A 24,049-nucleotide genomic window follows, 5' to 3' on the forward strand; every position below is an offset into this window, starting at 1 on the left:
AGCTCTAAAAAAATCTTCAAATTAAAATGTTAATGAAAAATTAGATGGATCTAAAACTGCTCTAAAATAAGCCTATTCAAAGAACAAAGTAAAAAAATTTAGAGTGGAAAAGGACACCAACTAATAGGTGAGACCTTTCAAATGAATTATTCCTATGATGTTTTGTTCGTACACACACAAACCTGGCATAGAAAATATGCAACATATTTCATGGACTAAAAAATCTTAAGTTTCTATTTATTTGCTACATGACCATTTCCATTACTTGAATAACTGCTGATAAAATTCTTTCAGATATTAACCCACTCATATTCAACTCTTAAGTATTCAAATACATGTGAATTTAAAAATACAAGAAAAAAGTAAAGATAAAATAAAATAAAAACAGAAGAGTTATCTGACACTGAATTATCAGTGTTCCTGCTGCAGCTAGTTTCCAAGCTAAATTTGGGAAGAGAAAATTACGTAGATGGCATTTGTATTCAAATATCAAACTTGGAAGCCTAAGAATTAAAATGAATAAGACTTAAATTGTTGATAAATAACACTACAGGCGTTCAGAGTTCAACACATAATAGTTTCATTGATTTCCTTTTCTTACGTCTGCAAAAAAATGTGCTCTTTGTGCTTGTCTCAGTTTGAATCGTTTGATTTTCTGCTGGATCCTTTTATCTTTCAAAAGCTGCTGTTCTGTGGCCCACTCACAGTGAAGATAGGAGCTAAAAAATTTTATAAAAGCAATACATTAGAATGACATAGAAAACCATGTTTTGGGGGGCTTTTTTAGATTTATTTTTAATCACAGCATCCAATACAAAATACTCAACTTTACGAATAGGTAGCTCATTATTTCATTTAGTGTCAACAGAGTCCGTACAATTTCTAAAATAAAGCCACTGTGATCACTATATCCTGAGAAGACTAGTATAAATGTGTACAATTTGCCACACAGGAAAGAATGGTAAACCAAGTCATCGGGGCAACGAGTTATGATTTATCAGTTACTTCTTCACTGTTTTAGCTCTGTTATGATCAGAAAGCCAGCTGATTTTGAAACCAATGTAATTTTATTTAAAACATTTTCTTTCACCTAAGTCTAGGAAAAAGTGGAATAAAATCTGAAAAGTTCAACAATATAACAAGTAATGTCTATAATTTGTAAAAGAGTATTTTATAAAGATTCGTTTTGATGTTAATAATTAGTGTTTTCCAGGGGAAAAATTCACTTAAATTTTAACATAAAGGGATTACAGCCTTTTAAGGTTATGCACTAATAAAACCCTTTAAATGCAGGTAAAATAAAAATAATAATTTAACTTAATATATTTAAATATGTTAATTTATAGTTAAATCAGCATTTTCTATTATTTTTCTAACTCAGATACTTACTAATTCTTGTATTTTACAAAAAATTCTTCTGTGTCAATCATTACTCCAGGTGATACCTAAGGAAATAAAATCAACACTTAGGACTGTAATGCTCAGGCTGTGTAATGTAAAGTGTGCAATGTAATGTGCGATTACTTACTTCCTTTTTTATAATTCTAGAAGACAGGATTTTATCCACGATGGCAGCATCTTCCTCACTTGGATTCTCCTATGGGACAGAGGAAAGAGAATACAATGTCACATTCTAAGAACTCCTTTTGTTGCCACTTTGGAGGTTTACGAACACACTAAAATCCAGCAAATGTTTATTTAGCACAAGTGCCAGGCGCAGCGTTAAATGATAGGAATACGAAAAGGGAAAAACATCACTGCTGTTATTGTCCTAGACGTCATCTGTATCGCCATCACGGGAAACACACTGTGCTTAATGGGCTCAGTGTCATCACCAGCGCTTTACACACACATTGACTAATCTAACCCGCACGAGCACATGACAAGGTAGGGGCCGTTACTGTCTCCACTGTACAGATCAGGAATCTCAGGCACAGAACAGAAGTGCTGGCCCAACGTGTCAGATCACTCAGGTGGTAGGTGGGTGGCTGGGTCACAACCCAGACAAGGAAGATGGCAAGAATACACAGAGAGGAAGGTGCCCACACAAAGACTCAGAGTGCACCCATGTTTGTAACGCCGGAGGAGTCAGTGCTCGTAAAGAAGTAGCATGAGGTAAGGCCAAAAAAAAAAAAAAAGGCACACAAAGGGCTTTGTATGCTGGGCTAAAAATGCATCATTATATCTTGGGGAGCTATTAGAGGAGGTTTTAGTAGAAAAGTACTATGATCAGGCCTGTAATTTAGAAATATTCTGCAGAAAGGACAGCATTTGGAGGCATTTCAGAAACACATATTTAGGGGGTGAAAAATATGGTGATAAAGTGGATGAAGAAACAAAGGAAGAAAACAGAGAGGATGAACCCCTAGGTTTTTGATCTGAATAATTAATGGTTCCTTTAATTACAACATGGAATCCAGGAGGAAAAGTTGGAGCAGGTTTTAGTAGGAAAGATAATGGGAATATTTTGAAGAATGTATGTTGGCTCCAAATGATTTGTAGTTATAATCCCAGTTCTGTCTTACCACAAATAACTGTAAAGGCTGTTCACCAGGTAAAGGAACTGAATTCTTTTTTATTTTCATAGATCCTTTGATCTCTTCTTCAGATTGTTTCCCTTCTGCGTCTTCTGCATATTTTTTTCTTTTAATTTGACGATTTGATCTTCTTTTCTGTAATGAACCATAAGGATCATATTTATATGATAGATTTTAAAGGAAAGACTTAAAAGTAATTACTCCTAGTGTGGCAATTTTGTACATTATATTTTTGAAATTGTCTTTAACATCCATCTTTTCTCATTTTTCCTTTTAATTAAAGAAAGATTATAATTGGCCCTTTGCCACAGACTTAGAATCTTGTTCTACTTCCTAAAGTTTCAAGTAACAGTCATACCTTTATTACTTTTCTTTAGAAATTATTAGGATTAAAAAATTTTTTTATTTAACTACTTCACACCTTGGGCAAAATATATTTTATTAGTAATACCTTTATTACTTTATTACTTCTCTTTAGAAACTATTGTTAAGAAGAGTAAAGACATATTTTATTTAGCTATTTCACACTTTGGACAACACATATATTAAAGTGTTAATACTTTTACAGATTTTGCTCCAAACCTAAAAAGTGCATCAGATATATACTGGTTAAATAATTAATCAGGGACATAAAATTAGAAAAAGATATTAAATCATTTTTACCATAAAACCCATGAATTTCTGTTTAAAACAGAATAAAATAAAATATTTAAAAGAAATACATAAAATAATCCAGTAAATCTACCATATAATTAAATGTATATGAAAGAGAAACCAGTGTTTTACTAACTTTACTAGCTTCCCTTAAAAAATAAAGAACACTTCAAAAGCAGAAGCCTTCTGAAAAGTACTACATTTTAAAATAATCTAAGTGATTTAAAATCAGGTATAATACACATGGCTTTACTTACCTCCCTAAATATCTAATATTTGATGTTCCCCACTATAAAATCAAAATCTCACACTGGCTTGAAAATTTCAAAGGACTTAGGTTTGCTTTTTCCCCCACATCCCTAAAATCTCATGGGTGGAGGCATCTCAGCCAACTTTTCTATTTCTCAGTGTTTGGTAAATCTACCCTTTCTTCCTTTCTCCATGCCATTTTCTATATTTAGTAACTCCTGTGACATTCCCCCACAGTATAACCAGCAAAATGACCCATGCATTCTCCTTTTGGTCTCTGCCAATATGCTCAATTTGGTAGGCCTTTCCTATTTCCACAGCCATTACAAAAGTGCCTCAATCAGTGTAGCAGGCTGAGGACAAACTGTTATCTGCATTCAAAAAACTGCAGTGGCCTTAAATGTGCCTCTGCCTCTTTCTCTCAAGTTGTGGAATACTGAGAGAAAGAAAGGCACTGACATGGTGAGTTAGGGGAGGTTAGTAGATAACCTCATGACTCATTTAGGATGGGTCACCATCTCCTGGTGACATGAAGATATTTACCTTTTCAAAACTCAAGGTGACACTTTTATTAATATGGGAGACAGGAAGGTGGCTTAGAAAAGTGATAATAAAAGGAACTTCTAGAAACCCAAATCTTCCCACATCCTATTTTGAAAAAAAAATTATCATTATTCGAGGGAGAAATTCTATGGATCTCTAACCTAACACTAGACTGAAGGAATATTTAGAGTTCTACGACAGGTATCACACAGTTCTGAATACTCAAGGATAGCTTAAGTTAATAAACCAACAGTGACATTTATTATTCTAACAATAGCATGTATCACCAATGTTATGTCTCAGTGGGCACAAATCTTCTAAAGAGTGAAGTTTAAGAATAGTTCAGTATACTTGTAGAAGATTCCATTTGATGTTTTCAGCATTAAAGTTTCTTTTCTGGTCAGTGAGGTATCTCTTGGAACTTTGAAATGCCTCATTTAGGTCTTTAGAAAATTGTAAATGAGTGGCCTGAAAGAATCCTTTGCACCAACAAAAGTGTATATTTAGGTGATTCTTCACAAGATAAAATGAGAGCCACGTTAACTAAGCTGCATACTCATCCTGTGAAGACTTTACCAGTCTAAAGGATGACTTAAAAAGTGTGAGTTATATGATTACAGTTGGAATATTATAAAATTATTATATACTATAAGATTATAGCCGGAATCATTACAGTAGAATAAATTATATTAGAATAAATTATATTCTACTAGAGAAGATAGCTACACATCAGGCCAAGTCAAATGAGGGGCCGCTCTCAACAAATTATCTTTCTCTGTCATGTAATATCTCTACTACCTTAAAAATACAAAAACTAATTTGGTGTACTTGTCTGGCTTTATTTCCTTAGAATGTTTTCAAAGCACAATTTAAAATGGTGACAAATTCTTTCTTTGAATTTTTTTTCTAGCTTTTTCTTCTTAGAGGCTTCAACAGATTACAACACTTTACATAAGAAGTCAGAAATAGGCTTTTAAACAACTAATACATCATTCCAATAACGTTACTTGTTTCCTATAATAATCCTAACATCATGTGCTGTATGGGCTTTTTAAAAATATGAAGTCTGCAAATATAGTCAGACTACTGAAGTACTCTATATGAAGATTAAAGGTAAAAAACTTAAATATCACATTAAGATTTTTATTCCAACTGACTCCAAACCTAAAACCTAAATTAGTTTTTATGCCTTCAAATCTTGACAGTCCACTGTGGGTAAAGGCTACATGGCCCTTTCCATCATTCATATAATGGTACATTTAAACATATCAATAATATAGATTTATTATCACTTATTAGAAACTATTTCTCTCCTTCCCCACTGATATTTTTGTGTTAAAGCAACACAGCAAACTATAGTGAAAGGTATGGAAGAAATGCGCATGTTAACCTATTCTACCATTTCATTGTTTGGTGATTGATAACCATAGTGGAAAAATGGCCAGCAGTATTCTAGCAAAAATTCAGCTGAATTTTCTCAGGTTAAATAAGTTAATGTAAGTTTGCCTAGGTTAAGGATAACATGTGAAGAAAACGCCAGGCCATATAGTATCAGGAGCTTCGGTCTCTGCCCTTACCTCAACTCTTGCAGCAGCCCAGGAGCCTTGAGCCACTACTCTCCCATTGGATAAGAAGCTGCATAAGGAAGAAGAAAGGCCATTCAGGGGCTTTCTGGCCCCATAATTCAACAACTGCCACCACCCATACGGCCTAGAGTCGTACTTTAATTATTAGAGAGCAGAGGGTGGCCTGAATTATTATGACCTTCGCTACATATATACTTTTTAACTTCACAAGGTTATTTTGAATATCCACCTATTCTGAAAAATAAAAAAAAAGGCAAAATGCACAGTATTTTTGTCCACATTAGGGGATTTTTAGTAAAATTGGTTATCTTTTCCTTGACAGAAGCAGACTAATGGAATTATCTCTAGGAATGATTCAATCCATTTGCTCTATCATTGTATGTGATTCTCAAAATTAGTATCTCTGTCATTAAGTTCACTCAAAAGCACTCTGTAAGTACAGGATAATATCACTAGATATTTCTCCATGCTAAAAGCCATCAGGGACTTTGGACTGTTATTTAACCTCTCTGGGCTTTGGTTTCATTATCTGAAAAATGAAGGGTTTAGAGAGGATATGTAAGTTCCCTCCCAGATCTAGCATTCTATGGTAATACTACTAGGAGCACGTTTTAATAATGCAGTCTTAAAGTTCTACCATGTAATAAAATATAGCTTCACTACTAGAGTATAAATAACCATAAAGCAGTTTTATGCTATCTAATTCTACCAGTGCTTCATTTCTTGGAAAAAAAAATGTAATACTCACTTGAGGGTCTTCCTCTTTGAGTGTGTGCCGAGGCATTTGCTCTGTGTCAGATATTTCATCTGAAGACTCATTCTTTCTTTTTTGTTTCTTACCCAATGTAATAATGAGTTTGCTGTTTCAAGAGGAAAAGAATCAACAGTAAGAACTCTTTTGCCTTTTTCTATTTTTGGTCATATTAAGATTGGCATGATAAACTTTTTTCCATTTTGTATCACATGAATGTTCAACCAAAGATGATAACTATCATGAAATCCATAATGACATTTTCAAGACAAGAACTATATTCTAGTGGAACAAACACAAACCAATAATACAGTTAACATACTTGTAAGTATAGAAAGGCAACCATGTTTTATCACTTGTTTCTCAGGCTCAAAATCGTTTGTCATGGGAAAAATGTCAGATGATAGAACTGTACTTAATAATTAAAATAATCCATTTATTATCTTGTAGGTTTGGAATGAGGGTTCTTTTTCCCCCCATCTACCTCTTACTAAATTCAAACTCCACTTAATGTCCTTATATCCCACCTACTCCCTAGAAGTCTCTACTACTTTTTACCCTAATTTCTCCCCTACACAAACACTTTAACAATGAATTGTTCTTTCATTATTTCACTCATGTTAAGGCTTATCTTAGCTGTACTGTATGTTCCTAAAACGTTAAAAACTCTTCTTTTATATTGTCTTTTTTTTTTTTAATTTTTAAAAATGTTTTATTTATTTCTGAGAGAGAGAGAGACAGAGAGAGAGAGAGAGAGAAATAGAGAGGCAGCGTGAGCAGGGGAGGGTCAGAGAGAGAGGAAGGTACAGAATCTGAAGCAGGCTCCAGGCTCTGAGCTAGCTGTCAGCACAGAGCCCCATGTGGGGCTTGAACCCACAAACTGTGAGATCATGACCTGAGCCAAAGTTGGATGCCTAACCGACTGAGCCACCCAGGTGCCCCTCTTCTTTTATATTTTCACAGTTTGCCTGTCTCTCTCTCAGACATACGTGTATATGCGTATATTAATATTTATACACACCCATCAAATACAAATGTTTAAAATGAAAATGTATTTTCAACTTTTTTTTCTTGATCAGAAGTATAGAAATTACAGAGCTCCCACATTTCCTTATTTCTGTTTCAACAGATGAGAGGGCATGATTTTTAAAGCACTATACTAACCACAAACGATGCTAATTGCTTATCAGGGAAATTGTATTTTAGATATCCATATTTCCAAACAGAGAAAACTTCCCAAAATACTTTCAAGTGTGATATATCAGAAACATAGAAGAATTTTCTTCAACAATTATTTACTAATGTGGGAGAACTTAGAGGTTAAAACCACACACTTTGAAATCATAGCATCATAGATTTTAAACCTAATTCCACCATTTACCTATCTGTAAGACACCTGGCAAATTACTTGATCTCTTTTAGCCTTAGTTCCCTTGCCTGGAAAATAGGGGTATTCTAATAACTACCTCTACTGTTGTTGAGATTTAAGTGGGATAATGCATATGAGCTAATCTAAGCAAAGTCCTGATACAGTAATTTCTGAACTAACCTCTAATTATTATATGCCAGGTGCTCCTAGGTTCTAGGATTTGAAGATAAAGTGGACACAGCTCCTAACATTAAAGTATCACTGGTTAGAATATGAACACAGTTAAGAGGCAAAAATGGAAGTTAACTCCGGATATAATGTGAACACAAAAGAAGAAGTGCTTATGTCTACTGAAGAGTAAAGGAGGAATACAGAAAAGGTAAAGTTTGAGACAGGAAATGAATAATAAAAGGGAGTTTAATTAGTAGTGAAAGAAGAGGGAAGGTACATTCCAAGTAGGGGGGATGTTACAGAAGAATGAGAGAAATGTGCAGAGATAAGGTCATGTCAGAAATACACTAAGTACTGCGGCACCTGGGTGGCTTAGTCGGGTAAGCAGGGACTCTTGATTTTGGCTCAGGGCATGATCTCATGGTTCGTGAGTATGAGCCCTGATGTCTGCTGTCAGCACGGAGCCCACTTCCAATCCTCTGTTCCCTTCTCTCTCTGCCCTGTGCCGCTCAGACACGCAAGTCTGCGTGCTCTCACTCTCAAAAATAAAATAAACACTAAAAAACAAAAAATACACAGAGTAGTGCAGGAGGAGGAAACAGAGATGATCATCTAGGCAGAGTGAATCAAAGATCCTTGTATGACATGTAAGGAGTTAATACTTTGGTTTGAGGGCAGCTTTTAAGCTCCACAGGGCAGGAATTGAAACAGAATCTAAATCTATCTGTCTTGTTTACCACTGACAACAAATGGCTCTGAGATACTCTGAATAAATGAAAAAAAACTAATAAAGCAATTGTAAGGTATGAGAATTTTATACCAATAGGTTCTAGGGATTTAATAATATAGCATGATGATCCTAGTTAAATACAATACTGCACTGTATATTTGAAAATTGCAGAGTGAATCTTAAAAGTTCTTATCACAAGAAAAAAATTTGTCATGGGTAAGGGGATGGGTATTAGCTACACTTACTGTGGTAACAGGTTTATAATGTGTACATATGTCAAATCATTATGCCGTACACCTTAAACGAATACAATGCCACATGTCAATCATATCTCTGTAAAATTGGTGGCAAAAGGAATTTCCAATGAGAGCAATGCAACTCAAAGAAGTAAAATGCAAGGCAGGGAAAGGAGCAATCTGGCAAATGACAGGTCAAGTGAGAGATGGAGAGAGCAACGCAGGGCTATGGCCATACGGATGAAGAGGTGAAGAAAGGCACAATTTTATTATGAAGGCAGAATTGAGAGATGGGGTCACTGACTGGTTGCCTAGATGCAAGAAAATTCTAGAGTTATTCTCAGATTACTCTTGTACTGTATTGCACGATTACCACCTTCAACAGGAGAAGGATGGCTCTAACTTGGTATGTCACCTGCACTCTTCTGACGATGTGAAGAAAGCGAATGAGAGGTCCAAACACAGCTTATGTTGGAACTAGGAAATCAGAGAGGGTTCAAAAAGATATTCTGAAAAAATATGAAGGAACCAGCTGTGTTTATACTTCATTCCCTCTCACAGCTTTCACTGGTCAAGTCTTCCCCTGTCTGGTGCTGTTTCCTTACGCTGGTTTACCTCCTAAAATACAACTCTCTCTTGAGGTCATGTCTGCTATTAGATACCACATGATCCCGTTCTTCCTCCCACTCATCCGCACTTCCTAAAAAAGTCGTCTACACGGACGGTTTCATTTTCAGTCCTCAACCTGCCATTATCTGAACTGTTGGAACTACTTTTCATTTTCAAAGCTTCCACTTATCCAGCATTTATGGAGCTGGTCACTGCTGACTTTTGCACGCATTCTCTCATTTGATGTTTGTACAATTCCAAGAGGCAAATACTAGCATTTTATAAAAGGAAGTGGAGGCTTAGCAAAAAATGTGTTCCAAGTCACACCTACAGTAAGGATAAAGATAAACATGAAGCATGCCTCATTCCAAAGCTTGAAATCCTAATGTCTGAGGCCACAAAGGACCTTTGTAATGCCAAACCCAAAGGGAATTTTTAATGTTTTATCTAATAACGCATAACGAATCAGTTTTTCCTTTTCTGTATCCTTGGCTCTGAAACACAATGCTCTCCTGGTTCTTGCTAAACTTCCTTGGCTCCTCTTCCTCCATCTATTCTTAGTATTGTTAGTTTTCAGCATGATTCAGTCCTTGACAACTCTTTTCTATCCGTCCTGTAAACTCTGGTATTTCTCAAACTAGGGTCTTCAGCCTCCTTTTCTATTGACAGGCCCTGAGAGATGAAATCTATTCATAAAAACAACTGTTTCTTAGATATGTCCACACAGATATCCCACTGATAGCACAATCTCAAAATGCTCCACAATCTCAAAATGCTCCAAATACAACCCCTCACTTTCCCCAAACCTAACAGTCTACTAAGTGAAGTTCAGAAAAGCACATGCATCAAAAGAAAACAGCTTAGTGAATTTTCTCAAATGAACATGAATGTGTAACCAGCTTCTAGATCAAGAAACAAGACATTATTGGGGCACCTGGTTGCTCAGTCAGTTAAGTGTCTGACTGGCTCAGGTCATGATCTCACAGTTGTGGGTTCGAGCCCTGCGCTGGGCTCTGTGCTGACAGTGTGGAGCCTGGAGCCTATTTCGGATTCTATGTCTCCCTCTCTCTGTCCCTCCTCCACTCATGCTCTGTCTCTGTCTCTATCTCTTTCAAAAATGAATAAATATTTTAAAAATTAAAAAAAAATAAACAAGACATTATTAGTTTCCCAGACGTCTCCTCTGGTTCCTCCTCTTCCAGTAAAAACCTTCCCCAAAGGCTAAGCCTGATGTTTTCTGGGATTACACAATACAGCCTAAGGCACTTAGGCAGTTGATCTTCAGTGGCAGGGTCAGGGATAACTGTAAGTAAATCAGGTAGGAGAAATACACGTTTGAGTACTCTCCCATTTGCTATCCATCTCCAAACCTAAATGTATGTTTTAGACTAGTCTGTATATGAGACCAAAACTAGTAAAAAGGAAATTTAGCTATTTAAATAACAATTTCCCATGAGATGCAAACTAAGGCCTGTTAATACCTTTCAATATGTTGCATAAAAAGGCATTTTCTCAATGTTGGGTAAGCTAACCGAATGCATCTTCTGATGCAGGTTGCTTAAAAACTCAAATCTATAAGGTCACTTAAAAAATCAAATCCCAAAAGTAAAAAAATCAATGAAATCAGAAGCAGAGATACTTAAATATTTTGTATTTATGCCTTACAATGAAGAGGTTATCCTGTTCCTCTGTGGTAGTATAAGGTAATGAAATGAAATCTCTCTCAGGACAGTGTACCAGGCTGCTTAAACATTAGTTTTATAGGTAAGTATTGCCTAAATCTCTATAAAAGAAATACTAATAACTGTTGCCAGATCAACCTTAGACATCCACCCTCTGTGGTGGAGGAGGGTAAGTCAGCTAAAAACATTTCCCATAATACCTTGGATAAGCCTTCATTATATTATTTTTAAAATGCTCTTTAGTAAAATTTTTTTAATATGTATTCATTTTTGAGAGTCAGAGAGTCAGAGCTTGAGTGGGGGAGGGGCAGCAAGGGAGGCAGAATCCAAAGCAGGTTCCAGGCTCCAAGCTGTCAGCACAGAGCCTGATGTGGGGCTCGAACCCATGAACTGTGAAATCATGACCTGAGCCGAACCTGGACACTTAACTGACTGAGCCACACAGGTGCCCCTACTTGAAAAATGTTCTTCAAAACAAAACAGGGCCTTTTAAATTTTATTTTCCATATATTCTCTATTTTCTTCCAATGTTGTTCTACAGGCCTGGAATAGGCATCTTTTTTCACGAACTCATTAACCATTCTTAATCCAAGCAAAAATTTTTTTAAATCCTAATTTTATAAGAGATCTTTCAGATATATTAGTGATCTACAAACCTTTCAAAGTTCAAAATATTCACACATACCCTTTCTGTTCAAAAACGGTGCATTTCCATGGTAGGAAACAAGTTGATTCTAAAACATTAAGTCATGCCTGACTGACATATTTCTGAGTAAAAAATACAGATATATTTTAAGACTTAAAAACTAGGGTTACTTATACAGAACACTGATTCTTGGAAATAATGAAGTCAAATTGGTTTGTTGTAAAGTTCTGAAACAGTTATATAGGTGATACTACAAAGGGGAACAAAAATTAGGTTGGTATTAATGAGTAATTTCTAAACGTGTGAGGCAGGCTTCATTAGAAGGCTGTCTGTTAAAAATAAAGATTCCCAATCAGAAAACCTGAGACAAACCCAAACTGAGAGACATTCTATAAATTCACTGGCCAGTGTGCTTTACAGGTGAAAACACCATAAAAGACAAAGACTGAGGAACTGTCCTGAATTGGAGGAGGTGTAAGGTGGGAGGACCACACAATGAAACATAGGTTCCCGGCCAAAACAAACGGAACTGACAAATTTGACACAAGGTCTCTAAGTTAACAGAATCGTGTAAGTGTGTGTGTGTGTTTTCTGTGTTTGACAATCGTGCTTTGGTTACATAAGACATTAACATTTGAGGAAGCTGGGTGAAGAGTCTAAAGGACTTCTGACCTACTTTTGCAAGTCTGATATTAGTTCAAAATAAACAGTTAAAAAAAATTACTGATCTGTAGGTCCCAACCCTCAAGATTCTGATGCAGGAACCCTGAGGAGATTCTGACATGCCACCAGGTTTGGGAACCACTGGTTCAGCTACTGTCACAGAAAACTCTAAGAACAAATATTCAGGATAATAAAACTATTTTATATTCATAAAGCATTTAAAATACCAACGTGCTTTTGCCTGTAATATCTCAGTGGATCCTGAGGAAAACTCTGACATAGATAAGGTACCAGTCCTACAATACTAATAGGGAAACTTCAGCTCCAAAAGGTGAAATAAACAGCCCAAGTCCTAAGTTTAGTAAAAGACAATAAAGGTCTCTTTATTCCTGGTCTACTTTTTCGAACACATCTTACTGATTTTAAAATAAAATGACATTACACTTCAGTCAGTCAATAAATACTTAATTTCAATAAATATGCATAGTTTAATGCATACAGAGAAATATGAAACTATTACTGTCATTTTGTAATTAAGGTTAAAATTTATCTTATTTTCAAACAACCAGAAATCTCTACTGCCCATATAATGACAAATGATTGCCATAAATATTATGTGAGGGAAATCAGATGATCCAAAAGTAGAAAAAATAAAATGAAATCAGATAAATAAAATACCCAATTACCAAAGAGCGTTCCATTCCTCCATCATGGATCAGAAAGACCCTACTGTATGAATTCTAAAATAAGACTGGATTATAAATGAAACTAAAATTTCATTATAGATACATTCTTCAAATAAACTGACAGTCTGCTATTCTTAGAAATATCACCAAAGTGCCAAATACAGAATATATTAATAATAAAGGCTTTTTGCAAGTTTTTTTTTTAACATTAAAGGAATCTGTTATCAGTGTTAGCAAATTGTAGCAATAGATATTCAGGCAAGTGAAAGAACTAAATATCAAAACACTGCTTGTTTCAGACAGCAAAGGGCAATTTCAAACTAAGTATAAATTTGAAATGTTAATTCATTTGATAAGTATAGGCACTAGAAAACCTCAGTGTTTATACTTGACATCTATATTTGATTTTCAGATGTAATTTATGCACTCATCTGAATCCTGCCCACATGTTTATTAGCAGAGGCTGGGTAACAAGCTGCATTCTACACAGTGTCAATCTGTAATTGCCCCCTGCTGATTCTCTTTTTGCAATAATTGGACAAACAATGAATCTTCCCCAATTAGTCCATTTGTTGTAATTAAAGCATCCAATTCATCATAAGTGAAGGAAACAAGCAAAAATACTATTTCACATTATAATGCTGAAAGGCACTGCGGCTACTTTTAAGGTCATAAAATATAAACTTTTTTTTTTTAAAAGAAAACACTTATAATCTGGTGAAATTTCTCAAATTTAAGGGTCAAGTCACGATGCCAGCTTAAACTCCTTTGGGAAAAATAAGTTTTAAAAGGTTTCTTTATTTTAGTTAAGCCTTAAATTTGTGAAAGTAACATTGCATACTCTTGGTAACTTGGGACTTCCTGTTTAAGGACAGATATGATTTTTTTCAAAAAGCTGAATTCACTGAATTGTTTCATACAGTTACTAAGGATATAAGTATTAGCTAAGTATTAATCACAGTCAATATGCTTATCAGCATAGTTTCTTATTCTTAAAAAATACTTTGTTTTTTAAAAAGAAAATGTGAACGTCTGGGTGGCTCAGTTGGTTAAGCATCTGACTCATGACTTTGGCTCAGGTCATGAGCTCATGGTTCATGAGACCAAGCCCTGCGTCCAGCTCTGCACTGACAACATGGAGTCTCTTTGGAATTCTGTCTCTCTCTCCCTGCCCTTGCCCCACTCACCTAAGCACACTCACTCTCAAAATTATTATTTTGAAAAAATATTATTTCTCAAAATAAATAAACTTAAACAAATAAAAAAGAAAGTGTTGTTTATGCTAAAAAAAATATTGACAGAGTAGGAGCATTAAATCAAAAACTTTACTTCAGTCATTCTAAGATACATATTTTTCCCACATACTAACATCTACTGAAATCAAGATGCATTTAATAATCAAATATATGCCATAGTTTTAACTTGCATTTTTTTCCTTTCTTACTGACACACAAAATAATGGTGTATCTTATAACCGATGACATCTTAGATCCAATGAAATACATACAACACAGTTTGCTAATAAAAGACCTTAGTAAGGTCTTACATTTTACATAAAAGTATACTTCTTAAAAATGGAACTGTAAATCTTCATTAAATTCATAATAACAAATAATGTATGCTGTATCAACTCTTTCTGCAGATGAATGCTTCAGATTTTCATGGAGTTTAAGTTTAGATCTAAGGAGTGAAATCAATAAAACATTTTACCTGCTTGGCATTTAAAAATTATGGAATTTCTATAGACTACTAATGGTATATGATTAATAATTAAAAATACATAATAAATGTACACCATACATTTTTCAAAGTTTTTAAATCATATGCCCAGAAACAATAATACATTTATATTTTATTCAAACAGATATTAAATTGTTCTATTTTGAATAAATTCAATCAGGGTCTTGTCATTTTATTAATAACATGGACTATAAAGTCATAATTCTCAATTTCTGATGATTCCTTGTATTTTTTCCTCAGATTTTGTTTGTTCATTTTTCCCCATATATTTTGTTATTTAGATATAAATATATCTCTACAGCATGCATATGGACAAACCTACATTTAGTTTTGTTTACAAAACACATACATACATATATGTGTATATATATGATGTTAGGTAATTAACAAATTTTATTTCCCCTCTTCCTTCTTGGGGTTTCAAACAAACTACAGCTAAAAACAGGCACAACATAATTTCAAATTTTAATTATGTTTGTTTTCCTTTACAACATGACATCCTTAATTTCTACTTGAATTTGATAAATATTTCCTAATTTAGATGTTTACTGCTTTAACTAAAGAGAAAGGCTATTTCCAGCACCCGATATCTAGCCATACAGAAAAAATAATTATGGATTACACAAAAAAGAAAACAGAAAGTTTAATCATGAAGAACTACTACTGATTAAATTTATGGGGACACAAAACATTGTTAAGTATCAAAATCTATCTATGTGAATTGAATAATCTGTAGTACAAGGAAGTATTCTAACTGGCAACATGGAAACATAATTTAAATGTCAAAATTACAAGCCATAAATTTTAAAATGCTCCAATCAAATCATGTGGTATTCTTTTTTAATGTTTTAAAAGGTATTTCAGAGACAGAAAGTGCAAGCACGGTAGAGCAAGAGAAAGAGAAAGAGAGAGAGAGAGAGAGAGAGAATATCTTAAGCAGGCTTCATGCTCAGGGCAGAGCCTGTCAAGGGCCTTGATCCCTGACCCTGAGATCATGACCTATGCCAAAACCGAGACTTGAACGCTCAACTGATTAAGCCACCCAGGTGCCCCAAATTATGTGATATTCTACTACACAATCTCAAATCACAAATAGAGCCCTAAGAAAATTCTACTTGAAGTCTTAGAATGAATTTATTTTATAATTTAACTTTCTACTATTACTAAGCTATTAGTTATATTCCTGTGGTTTCAGTGAAGGATTAGTTTGCCATTTCTGTTTTTGATTTATCAAATCAAATTCAACCATTTGGTACCATTTGATATTTAACCTTTCACTCATTCATCCATTGGACAAAATTCATTCCACTCCTTTCATGGAGCATCTATTATGCGCCTAGTGTTAGTAAAAAAAAATCTGCTATTCTACATGAAAGGGAGCTTGTTAGAACCTGACTGCCAAGATCATAAACAACATTAAAGTAGAAAAAGCTTGTTTCCTGCCCTACCTCACTCTTTATTTTACACCTGCCATTTCCATTTCAACTCACACCCTTCCACATAATAGTGGGCAACTCTTTCAAACTCAAGGTATATTTCAAACAAAATTTACTTCTCCTAAAATGCTACTCTAGCTACTTGATAAACAGAAGAAGCAGGCTCATGAAAAAAGCCATTAATAAGTTAACCTATTACCTCTCTTAAAAATTAGTAACTGTTTTCGTTTGTCTGTTTGATTTTCTTTTTTAAGTATATGTGCTACTGAATTGTGCAGTCTCTGCTTGATTTTTTAACTAGTCTTATTTAGGAACAGAGCCTTAATGGAAAGAGAATCTAGGCAGGTAAGTGAAAGTTTAGGCTTGAAAGAAGGGGCGTGGCTCATGGTCACAGCCTTCTCCCAAAATAGCTACATGCTATTTACATTTTCAGAAAACAATAATGGTTAACATTTATTTAATTCCAGGTACTGCTCCATATGCTTTAAATGTTACTAAATTATTTCATCCTCAAAATAACACCATGAATCAAGTACTATCATTATCCCCTTTTCACACAAGAGGAAACTAAAGCTTGGAGAGGTTAAGTACCTGTCCAGGGTCACACTGCTTGTAGGGGACAAAACTGGGATTTGTACAAATGTTCCCGACTCCAAAGTCAAAGCACTTAATCAAATTTGCACACTGTGTGGCAGCCTAACTCACAGAGGTGTAAAGATTAAATGAGACTCTACAAAAGTGCTCTGAAAAGGATACATTTTCCTTGTATTAAAATATTAATCCACAAAAGTAACAGAAATAATGAAAAGGTTTCAAGCACCCTAGCAAGCAAGGAGAAGCAATACAATGACACGTAGGGACAAATAAACACCAATTCTGACTATATGTCAACCATAACTTACTGTTTACAAATTTAGTTACTCTAAAAATTTCTATTTTACACTGCTGGTGGTTAAGCTCCAGCATACATTCCCCCTTCAACTTCATCTGGTATCTATCATTTGATATTAGCAACAGCACATTTCTCAAATAGAAAAATAAAATAAAACTTTCACAAGAAAATATCTAATATACCATGAAATACTGTTAATTAAAATTATGCAACTAAACTATTTAAATGATGACTTCACACAGAAATTAAAAACTGGGCATATTCAAAATTTAAATATAGCAGCTTACTGGAAAGCACACTAGTGAAAATATTTCAGCTCACTAGTACAGGTAAGCTCCCATTTTACTTACTTGGCTGCAACTTATAAATTCCTCTATCAGAAGGATGTTCTTATGTTCTCAACAAGTTTTTCTCCAGCAACTACTCAGTGTCTTGCCACATATTTATCTTTTCAGTACAATTCTCAACTATTTTCTCAAGAATGCAATCTCTAAAAACAATTACTAAGTTGATCAACGCTGTACAGTATTAAAATCATTTGTTATAATAATCTCTAACAAAAATATAAATACCATAGGATAAGTCAAACATTCTACTGTGATATATTACTACCCCCTACTAAATTCACATTTTTCAAAAATCCATGTTTCTCTATTATAATTATTTCTAATTTCCTCTTATATACATTGTTTCTCTTGAACCAGGTTTAATTCTTGTTATCTTTTGCCTCTAGCTATTCCCTCCCAAATGTAAAGTTACTGTAACTTTTGAAGTTTCTTTCCCAGTTTCTCTTGGTTTGTACATTATTTTCTTAATGCCCTTCCAAACAGTACACCACTTTGCCCATGTCTCTGTGTAAGTTACAACTGGAAAACTTTAATTATACTAACTCTTCATGCATTAAACGATTAAATATAAGATTTCCTATTTAAACAAGACAATGTTGAAAAAATCAGATACTTTTATGCAAAACCATTAAACATAAAAGGAGTAGAAACTTAACTTCCAAATTTCATTTTAGCTGTCTGCAAATAAAATGCAAACTCACAAATATTAATTACTGCTCTAGGGCAGGAGAGCCCATGTTATTTATGGTTTAGATGGAAAGGCATCAAGACATAACACTATAATTCAGTGTGGAGACTGCATTTAAAATGCTGAGACTTAATTTGTCTTACAAATTTGCGTCAGTTCTCAGCATCTATATAGTGTATCAGTAATTTCCTAAGCAAATGAAGATTTTCATAATAAACAAATTCTTTACTGTGTACTCTTTTGTGTGGGGGAAAAAAAGAAAGCAGATTAAACACTTTATCTAAAATTAAACACTTGATCTAAAATTTCACATAAAGCCTTAAAAATGACCAAATATTTCTGCAAAAATAACTCCAAAAGGTTGGTCTTGGGTTATTTTCACCCTTTCACGCAAAGATTGCATATAATACGTATACTAAAATTTATTTTATTTTTTTTTAATGTATTAGGTAAGCTGTCAAATAAAAACACTAAGTGTTTATGTACCCTCCTAGAGCAATTCCTTGTCCTTATAATTCTCTTGGAGCATTAATCCTCACCTGGCCTCTTTATTACATAAAGTAAATCAGAGAGATAGTGAGGGAGTAAATCAGGGAGAACTGACATCTGCTCATCACTGATTTACAGTCTTGGTTTTCTGGCCATTCCATTTAGTCCAAAGTTGTGGTTTTTTGAGAAAACGCTGTATTTCACTTTTCCAAACTATAAGGTGCCCAATGAAGTACAACTAAGAGGTAAAGAAACCTGATTAAAAAAAAAATTTCAATGCGCTTCCTATAAAGAAAGAGAATTTAAAACTGGCACAGCAATGGGTTTGATTTTCCTTTTTCTATTCAATGTATGCAATGTTCTCCTATGATAACTTCCTTTTACTAATATTAACGTATAGAAAGCTTTGTTTACAGAATAGTAAAACGCAGAAAATCTTGGATTATTGTCCAATTCATTCAAAAAGGAAATAAGCTACACACAGTAACTAACAAGTTAAAACTTCAAAGTAGGAGGAAAATACATCACACGCAAATCAAAAGTAAAAGATGAGACAGACTGCACTTTGACAAAAAAAAAATTCAAAGGGAGTAAATTGATTTTGAAACCAACTTACCCAATTTTTGTCTTCTCTTTCAACTTAGAACAAGTTTTTGTTTTTTTGCTCTCTTTGTCCTTTGGCTTGGATTTCATCCGTCTACCTTTCTTTTCCTCCTTTCCTTCAACTGAAGCACTGGGAAAGTTCTCAGGACTCATTACTCGTGGAATATTACGTTCCCCACGCTCCTTTGCTTTTGCTATGGCCTCTGATATTATCCGATTAGCCTTTTCTTGCTTGCTTTCTGATTCCACCTTTTTTCTCTGTTTCTTCTCAGACATGACCCTCACCTGGGTATTCTGCAACTTAGTGTATGTCCCAGAGCCGTCACTCTTCTTGGAAGATGGAGGCTGGAGAAATCAGAATACTTTTTACACAACATATCAAAGTACAGCTAAACGATTTAACAGAAATATCTGGACACTGAAAGTTATGCTTAATGAAGTAAAATACCTGAGCCAACACGTGAGTGCTACAAACAAATGTAAAATTGTAACATTTTGCTGATCTACAAATTAGTGTAGGTATATAAACAAAGCTCAACTACTGCTTTTAAAAATGGTTAAAGAAGGATAATGTGGATTCACTGCTATTTTCACAGCATTCTTGATTAGTTAGCTGATTCAAATTTTGTCCTCCAAATATTCTGTGCGTTTGAAATAAAACTCTTTTCTTTCCTTTTCACTCCAGAACTCTGAAAATTATTAATAAATTTAAGATAGCAATTTTGATTTAGAATAGCTAGCCCTTATAGTTTATTATTATTTTTAGAAATACAAAGCTTCTCTGCTTTACAAGAAATAAGAACTGGAACCTGAAATCATTTAAATCATTTTTTTAATGTGCAATCTATGCAGCAACATAGCTAGTTAGTAAACAGACATTCCCATACTTAAAATTAGAGAAAGTTTTAGTTTTTCCGTGAAAGAGTTAAGTGTGGATTTTTTTCTTCTCTCTCTATATCATAATAATTTTGCTCAAGCAATTCTGGGAAAAAACCTCAAGTTTTACAGTTTTACGTTAAAATTATTAATATTTTAGCAATATCACAGGAAGCAGATCAACAGCATTTTAAAAAGACGATCTTCTTCAAACACACATTCATCCACATATACTTAGATCACAGTTTTGTTATGTTCTTACCCGTAAACATGCCTCTGACTACAGCAAAGGAAAAAACCACCAGGAATTTCCAAACACATTTTCATGCTGATTCCAGTGGGCTTCACTGGATATCTTTTCTATACCTGCCTCATCAAAGGTTTCATAGCAGTGCTGCAGCACTGGGAAAGGAAGGAGGGCTTAGAATGCTCACTAAAATGCCACCTTAAGGCCTACAGGCTATAACAAATAACCAAGACTCGAGAAAACAGCAACAAGCTCAAGATGGCGATGCAGTACGACTCCCGCAGCAGCAGCCAGTAATAAGGAAGGTTATTCAATCCCATTAGCCTTTTAGCCCAAAGAACCCCTCCTCCTCCCACTCATTCAGGCTTTCACTTACCCTTCCTCTTGGCCTCTTCACTGAAGACATTTTTGGCGTCAGACAAAGGCTTGCCCTCTGCTTTTTCACCACCCCAGGCAGTGCTCAAGAAAAAAGCATTGAAAGAAGATTCCTAAATGGCCTATTTAGCAAGCTGCAACCAAGAGATGCACAACCCTCCACAAACACACATTGTGATTTATCAACACATTTCTGCCTTGGCAAGTTTATATCCACTGTTCATCCTATTTAGATATGAAAAAGGCTGTAAACCCCTCCTAAAAAGCTGAATTTCCTCAATAGCTGTAAGCAGATAGCCAGATTCCAACAAAGCACAGAAAGAAATGAATGCACAAAGCATCAAAATGCATCAGCATGAATATTAGAGATGTCGTTAAAAATACTGACTCCTTCTGCGGAAGTAGGCCAGCAGATGGTGCTACCAGTTATTATTCCATTAGACTCTGCAATTTAACCCCCAATGGACTGTTCTTCCCTCCATGTAACACATTAACTCTCGCGCTGCCATTTCCTGCAGTAAAGTTTTAGAAAATATACGTAAAAGCTGATTTTAAAAGATCATCTGAAAACTCAAACTGTGGCGAAATGGCTTTCTGCAGCTATCAATGATAAAAGAGAATCAAATGCAACTTTTACTGGAGAAAAATACTTTTCTCCAGGACACCATAAAATACTGAAGTAGGAGAACAGCTAAAGACGAGCAAGGGTTAAAGAGCAGGTCATGCAAATGAACACATAACAAGTGACTTCTCGTTAAGAAATTAGGTAAGTTCTCTCAGAATTCTTCTAACAAAAAGCTAACACTGTGGTTTTAAAAACAGACAAATGAAGCTATTTTCATTTAAATACTAAAGAGAAGTTTAAGATTTTGAAAAGAACACCCAAGAGCTGCCTATATGCCCACAGAGAGCAAACAACAACACCTCAAGTTTTTCCTTTTTAAACCTGGAAAAATATGTTAACGTATATTCCTAACATCAAAAACACATAAAACATTCCTGACCTTTACTCTTCATCTTCTATTTTAACTGAACTGCTGAGTTTTTCAGATTAAATTTTGGTTTTAGTCCCTTGCTAAAAATAAATAACAAGTCTTCCTGAATTTCGGCACTAGAGCTTCTCTTTCTATAAAAAACTGAGGCTATTTTAATAAGCAATGCCCTTAAATACCTAAAACACAATTTTCACTGCTTTAAAATTCAAGTTTACTTCTTTCACTAATACCGTTTTTTTTCAGTCGGTCTTGGCAAATTATCTGATATTTCTTTCAAAGAACGATTTTTGGGTTTTACCCCCCCTTTTAAATGAAAGGTCTCAACATGGAGCAAAATTATATGACCAATCTCCAAGAGAGACAAATTGGAAAGCAGGAGAGGAAGTTAAGTTTAGAGAACCACGAGCGGCAAGGAGTCGATCACAGACTGCCCTGAGGGGTCCTCTACATAAAAATATAAAAATCGCAAAGACCACCAGTAAGGCTTATCACTTAGTGAGTGCTTACTAAGTGCTAGGCACTGCTCTAAGCATTTTTCACAACTAACAACTAATTTGATCCTCAACAATAGTAGTGTAATAGTGATAACGGAGAGTAGAGGAGTAGCAAATGATAAATACACTCAGAGCAGTATTGCAAAAAGTTAGAATAACCCTGAGAGCAAGCAAGAAAAATCATAATGATAACAGTAAGAGCTAACTAACACTTATTTAATCCTTACTGTGTTCCCAGCACTAGTCTTCATATTACATACAAAGTAACTCAATTTAGCTTTGAAAGCACCCTGTGAGACATGTACTTATAGCTGAGGATACTGAGGCATGAAGAAACAACTCCCCCCAGATCACACAGCTGCTGACTGATACAGCAGGGATTAAAAGGCAAAGAGCCTCATGAAAACCATACTCTTAACCACCGTATGATATCATATGTGGTTCAAATATCATAATTTACACAGATTAATCTGAATATAAAAGAAACCAAGTGACTTTCTCAAAATTCACAGACACTAGCAATAAAGCAAGGATGAAATTAAATTTTTTTCCAGTGCCTTTTCCAAGATGTAGAAATCAACCAGATATGGGTGGGTGAAGACCAGGAAGGATCACTGCTTGGTTCCTAGACCAAGGCAAGGTACAAGAAGGTAAAAGAAATAGGAAATATAGTCAAGAAAGGATGTGTAGATAGATGTGTGGGTTAAGTTCAAAAGCTCTGGTAACTGAAAGTTTGAGACTGGATCCTCAGAGAGGGCAGGGTTGGAAAAGATGATGTAGATTCTCTTGCTGTTTTCTATCAATATTCTTAACTCACTGACACTATCCTCAGAATCAAAGATGCTTTCCAAAATATATCACTACTCCCATTAAAGTTTTTCAATAGATTCTATTCCTTGACTCAAAATCCCAATTGTTTCACTATAAATCTCAACAGTAGACAGTAATAGAGAAATCCATGGTCATATGTTTCTTCTGCTATTAGAAGACAGTATTTTAAAATATTTCCACAGAACATCAATTATTGAGGTGTTAAGTAGCAGAACATTTTTAATGTAGGTCATTTCCCAATTCTCACATATACACAAACATACAAAAGGGTAGTTGACATGCTTTTTTCAATGTTATACAGTCTTCCTCTTTTCCCTTATATAAGCACTCATCAAATTCTGTCAAGTCCACTTAATTGTATTTTGTTCTATTTTCCTCCTCATCCCAACAGTTTACTTGTATCAATTTCCCACTTGTTATGGTTACACTGTAGTTATACAGAAAAATATCTTCCTTATCTTTGGTGATGATGAAACATTAAGTCTGCAATCTACACTCCTATTGCTTACAAAGTCAAAGAATTCTTTGTATTTCACTTATGATTTTCCTGTTTGTCATAGTTTCAAAATATTTTTTTACACAAGTTGTTTCAAAATCTAAAATAAAGGCCAAGATCATGCTCCCAAAAAATCTGTATGGTAAACAAAACATAAACATACATACAAAAAAAACCATATAAAAACAAGGAACATACATTAATATCATATCTAAACGTTTATAAGACGAAGTCATAGCAAAACATAAAGATGATCTCATATGTCATACATTATGTTGATAGCAACGGAAAGGAATAGATGGAAGATACTGTATATCATATTTCAATACCAGGGAAACGCAAGGATTTATGGTATGAGTGTCCTTTAAACCACAGGTCATTACCTAATAGCAACTCGTGATATAAATTTAATGGGTCGAGACGAGCAC

General features: G+C 34.6%; 1 protein-coding gene and 1 long non-coding RNA gene across 9 annotated transcripts in view; one reads left to right on the top strand and one right to left on the bottom strand.

Annotated features, from left to right (window-relative positions):
- The window catches only part of CHD9 (chromodomain helicase DNA binding protein 9), a 160,068-nt gene that overhangs the window by 94,597 nt on the left and 41,422 nt on the right, over positions 1-24,049 (bottom strand). For 6 of the 8 annotated variants that reach the window (XM_077751354.1, XM_077751353.1, XM_077751352.1 and 3 more), the window contains exons 2-7: positions 19,321-19,652; positions 6,318-6,429; positions 2,526-2,672; positions 1,529-1,597; positions 1,390-1,445; positions 602-719 (exon numbers count right to left, since the gene is read on the bottom strand). In XM_077751354.1, coding sequence (XP_077607480.1) covers positions 602-719; positions 1,390-1,445; positions 1,529-1,597; positions 2,526-2,672; positions 6,318-6,429; positions 19,321-19,652 — 834 coding nt within the window. Of the gene's footprint in view, positions 1-601; positions 720-1,389; positions 1,446-1,528; positions 1,598-2,525; positions 2,673-6,317; positions 6,430-19,320; positions 19,653-20,806; positions 20,856-24,049 lie in introns of those variants that run through there. The other 2 variants (XM_077751356.1, XM_077751355.1) reach the window with 1 other exon arrangement.
- Positions 1,741-19,768, top strand: LOC144220980 (uncharacterized). The gene is made up of 3 exons (XR_013331907.1): positions 1,741-1,887; positions 7,890-8,068; positions 19,580-19,768. It is a non-coding gene; the product is annotated as an uncharacterized LOC144220980 (long non-coding RNA).

The sequence above is a fragment of the Crocuta crocuta genome, unplaced genomic scaffold (assembly GCF_008692635.1).
Source record: "Crocuta crocuta isolate KB4526 unplaced genomic scaffold, BGI_CrCroc_1.0 scaffold124, whole genome shotgun sequence".
NCBI classification, from domain to species: Eukaryota; Metazoa; Chordata; class Mammalia; order Carnivora; family Hyaenidae; genus Crocuta; species Crocuta crocuta.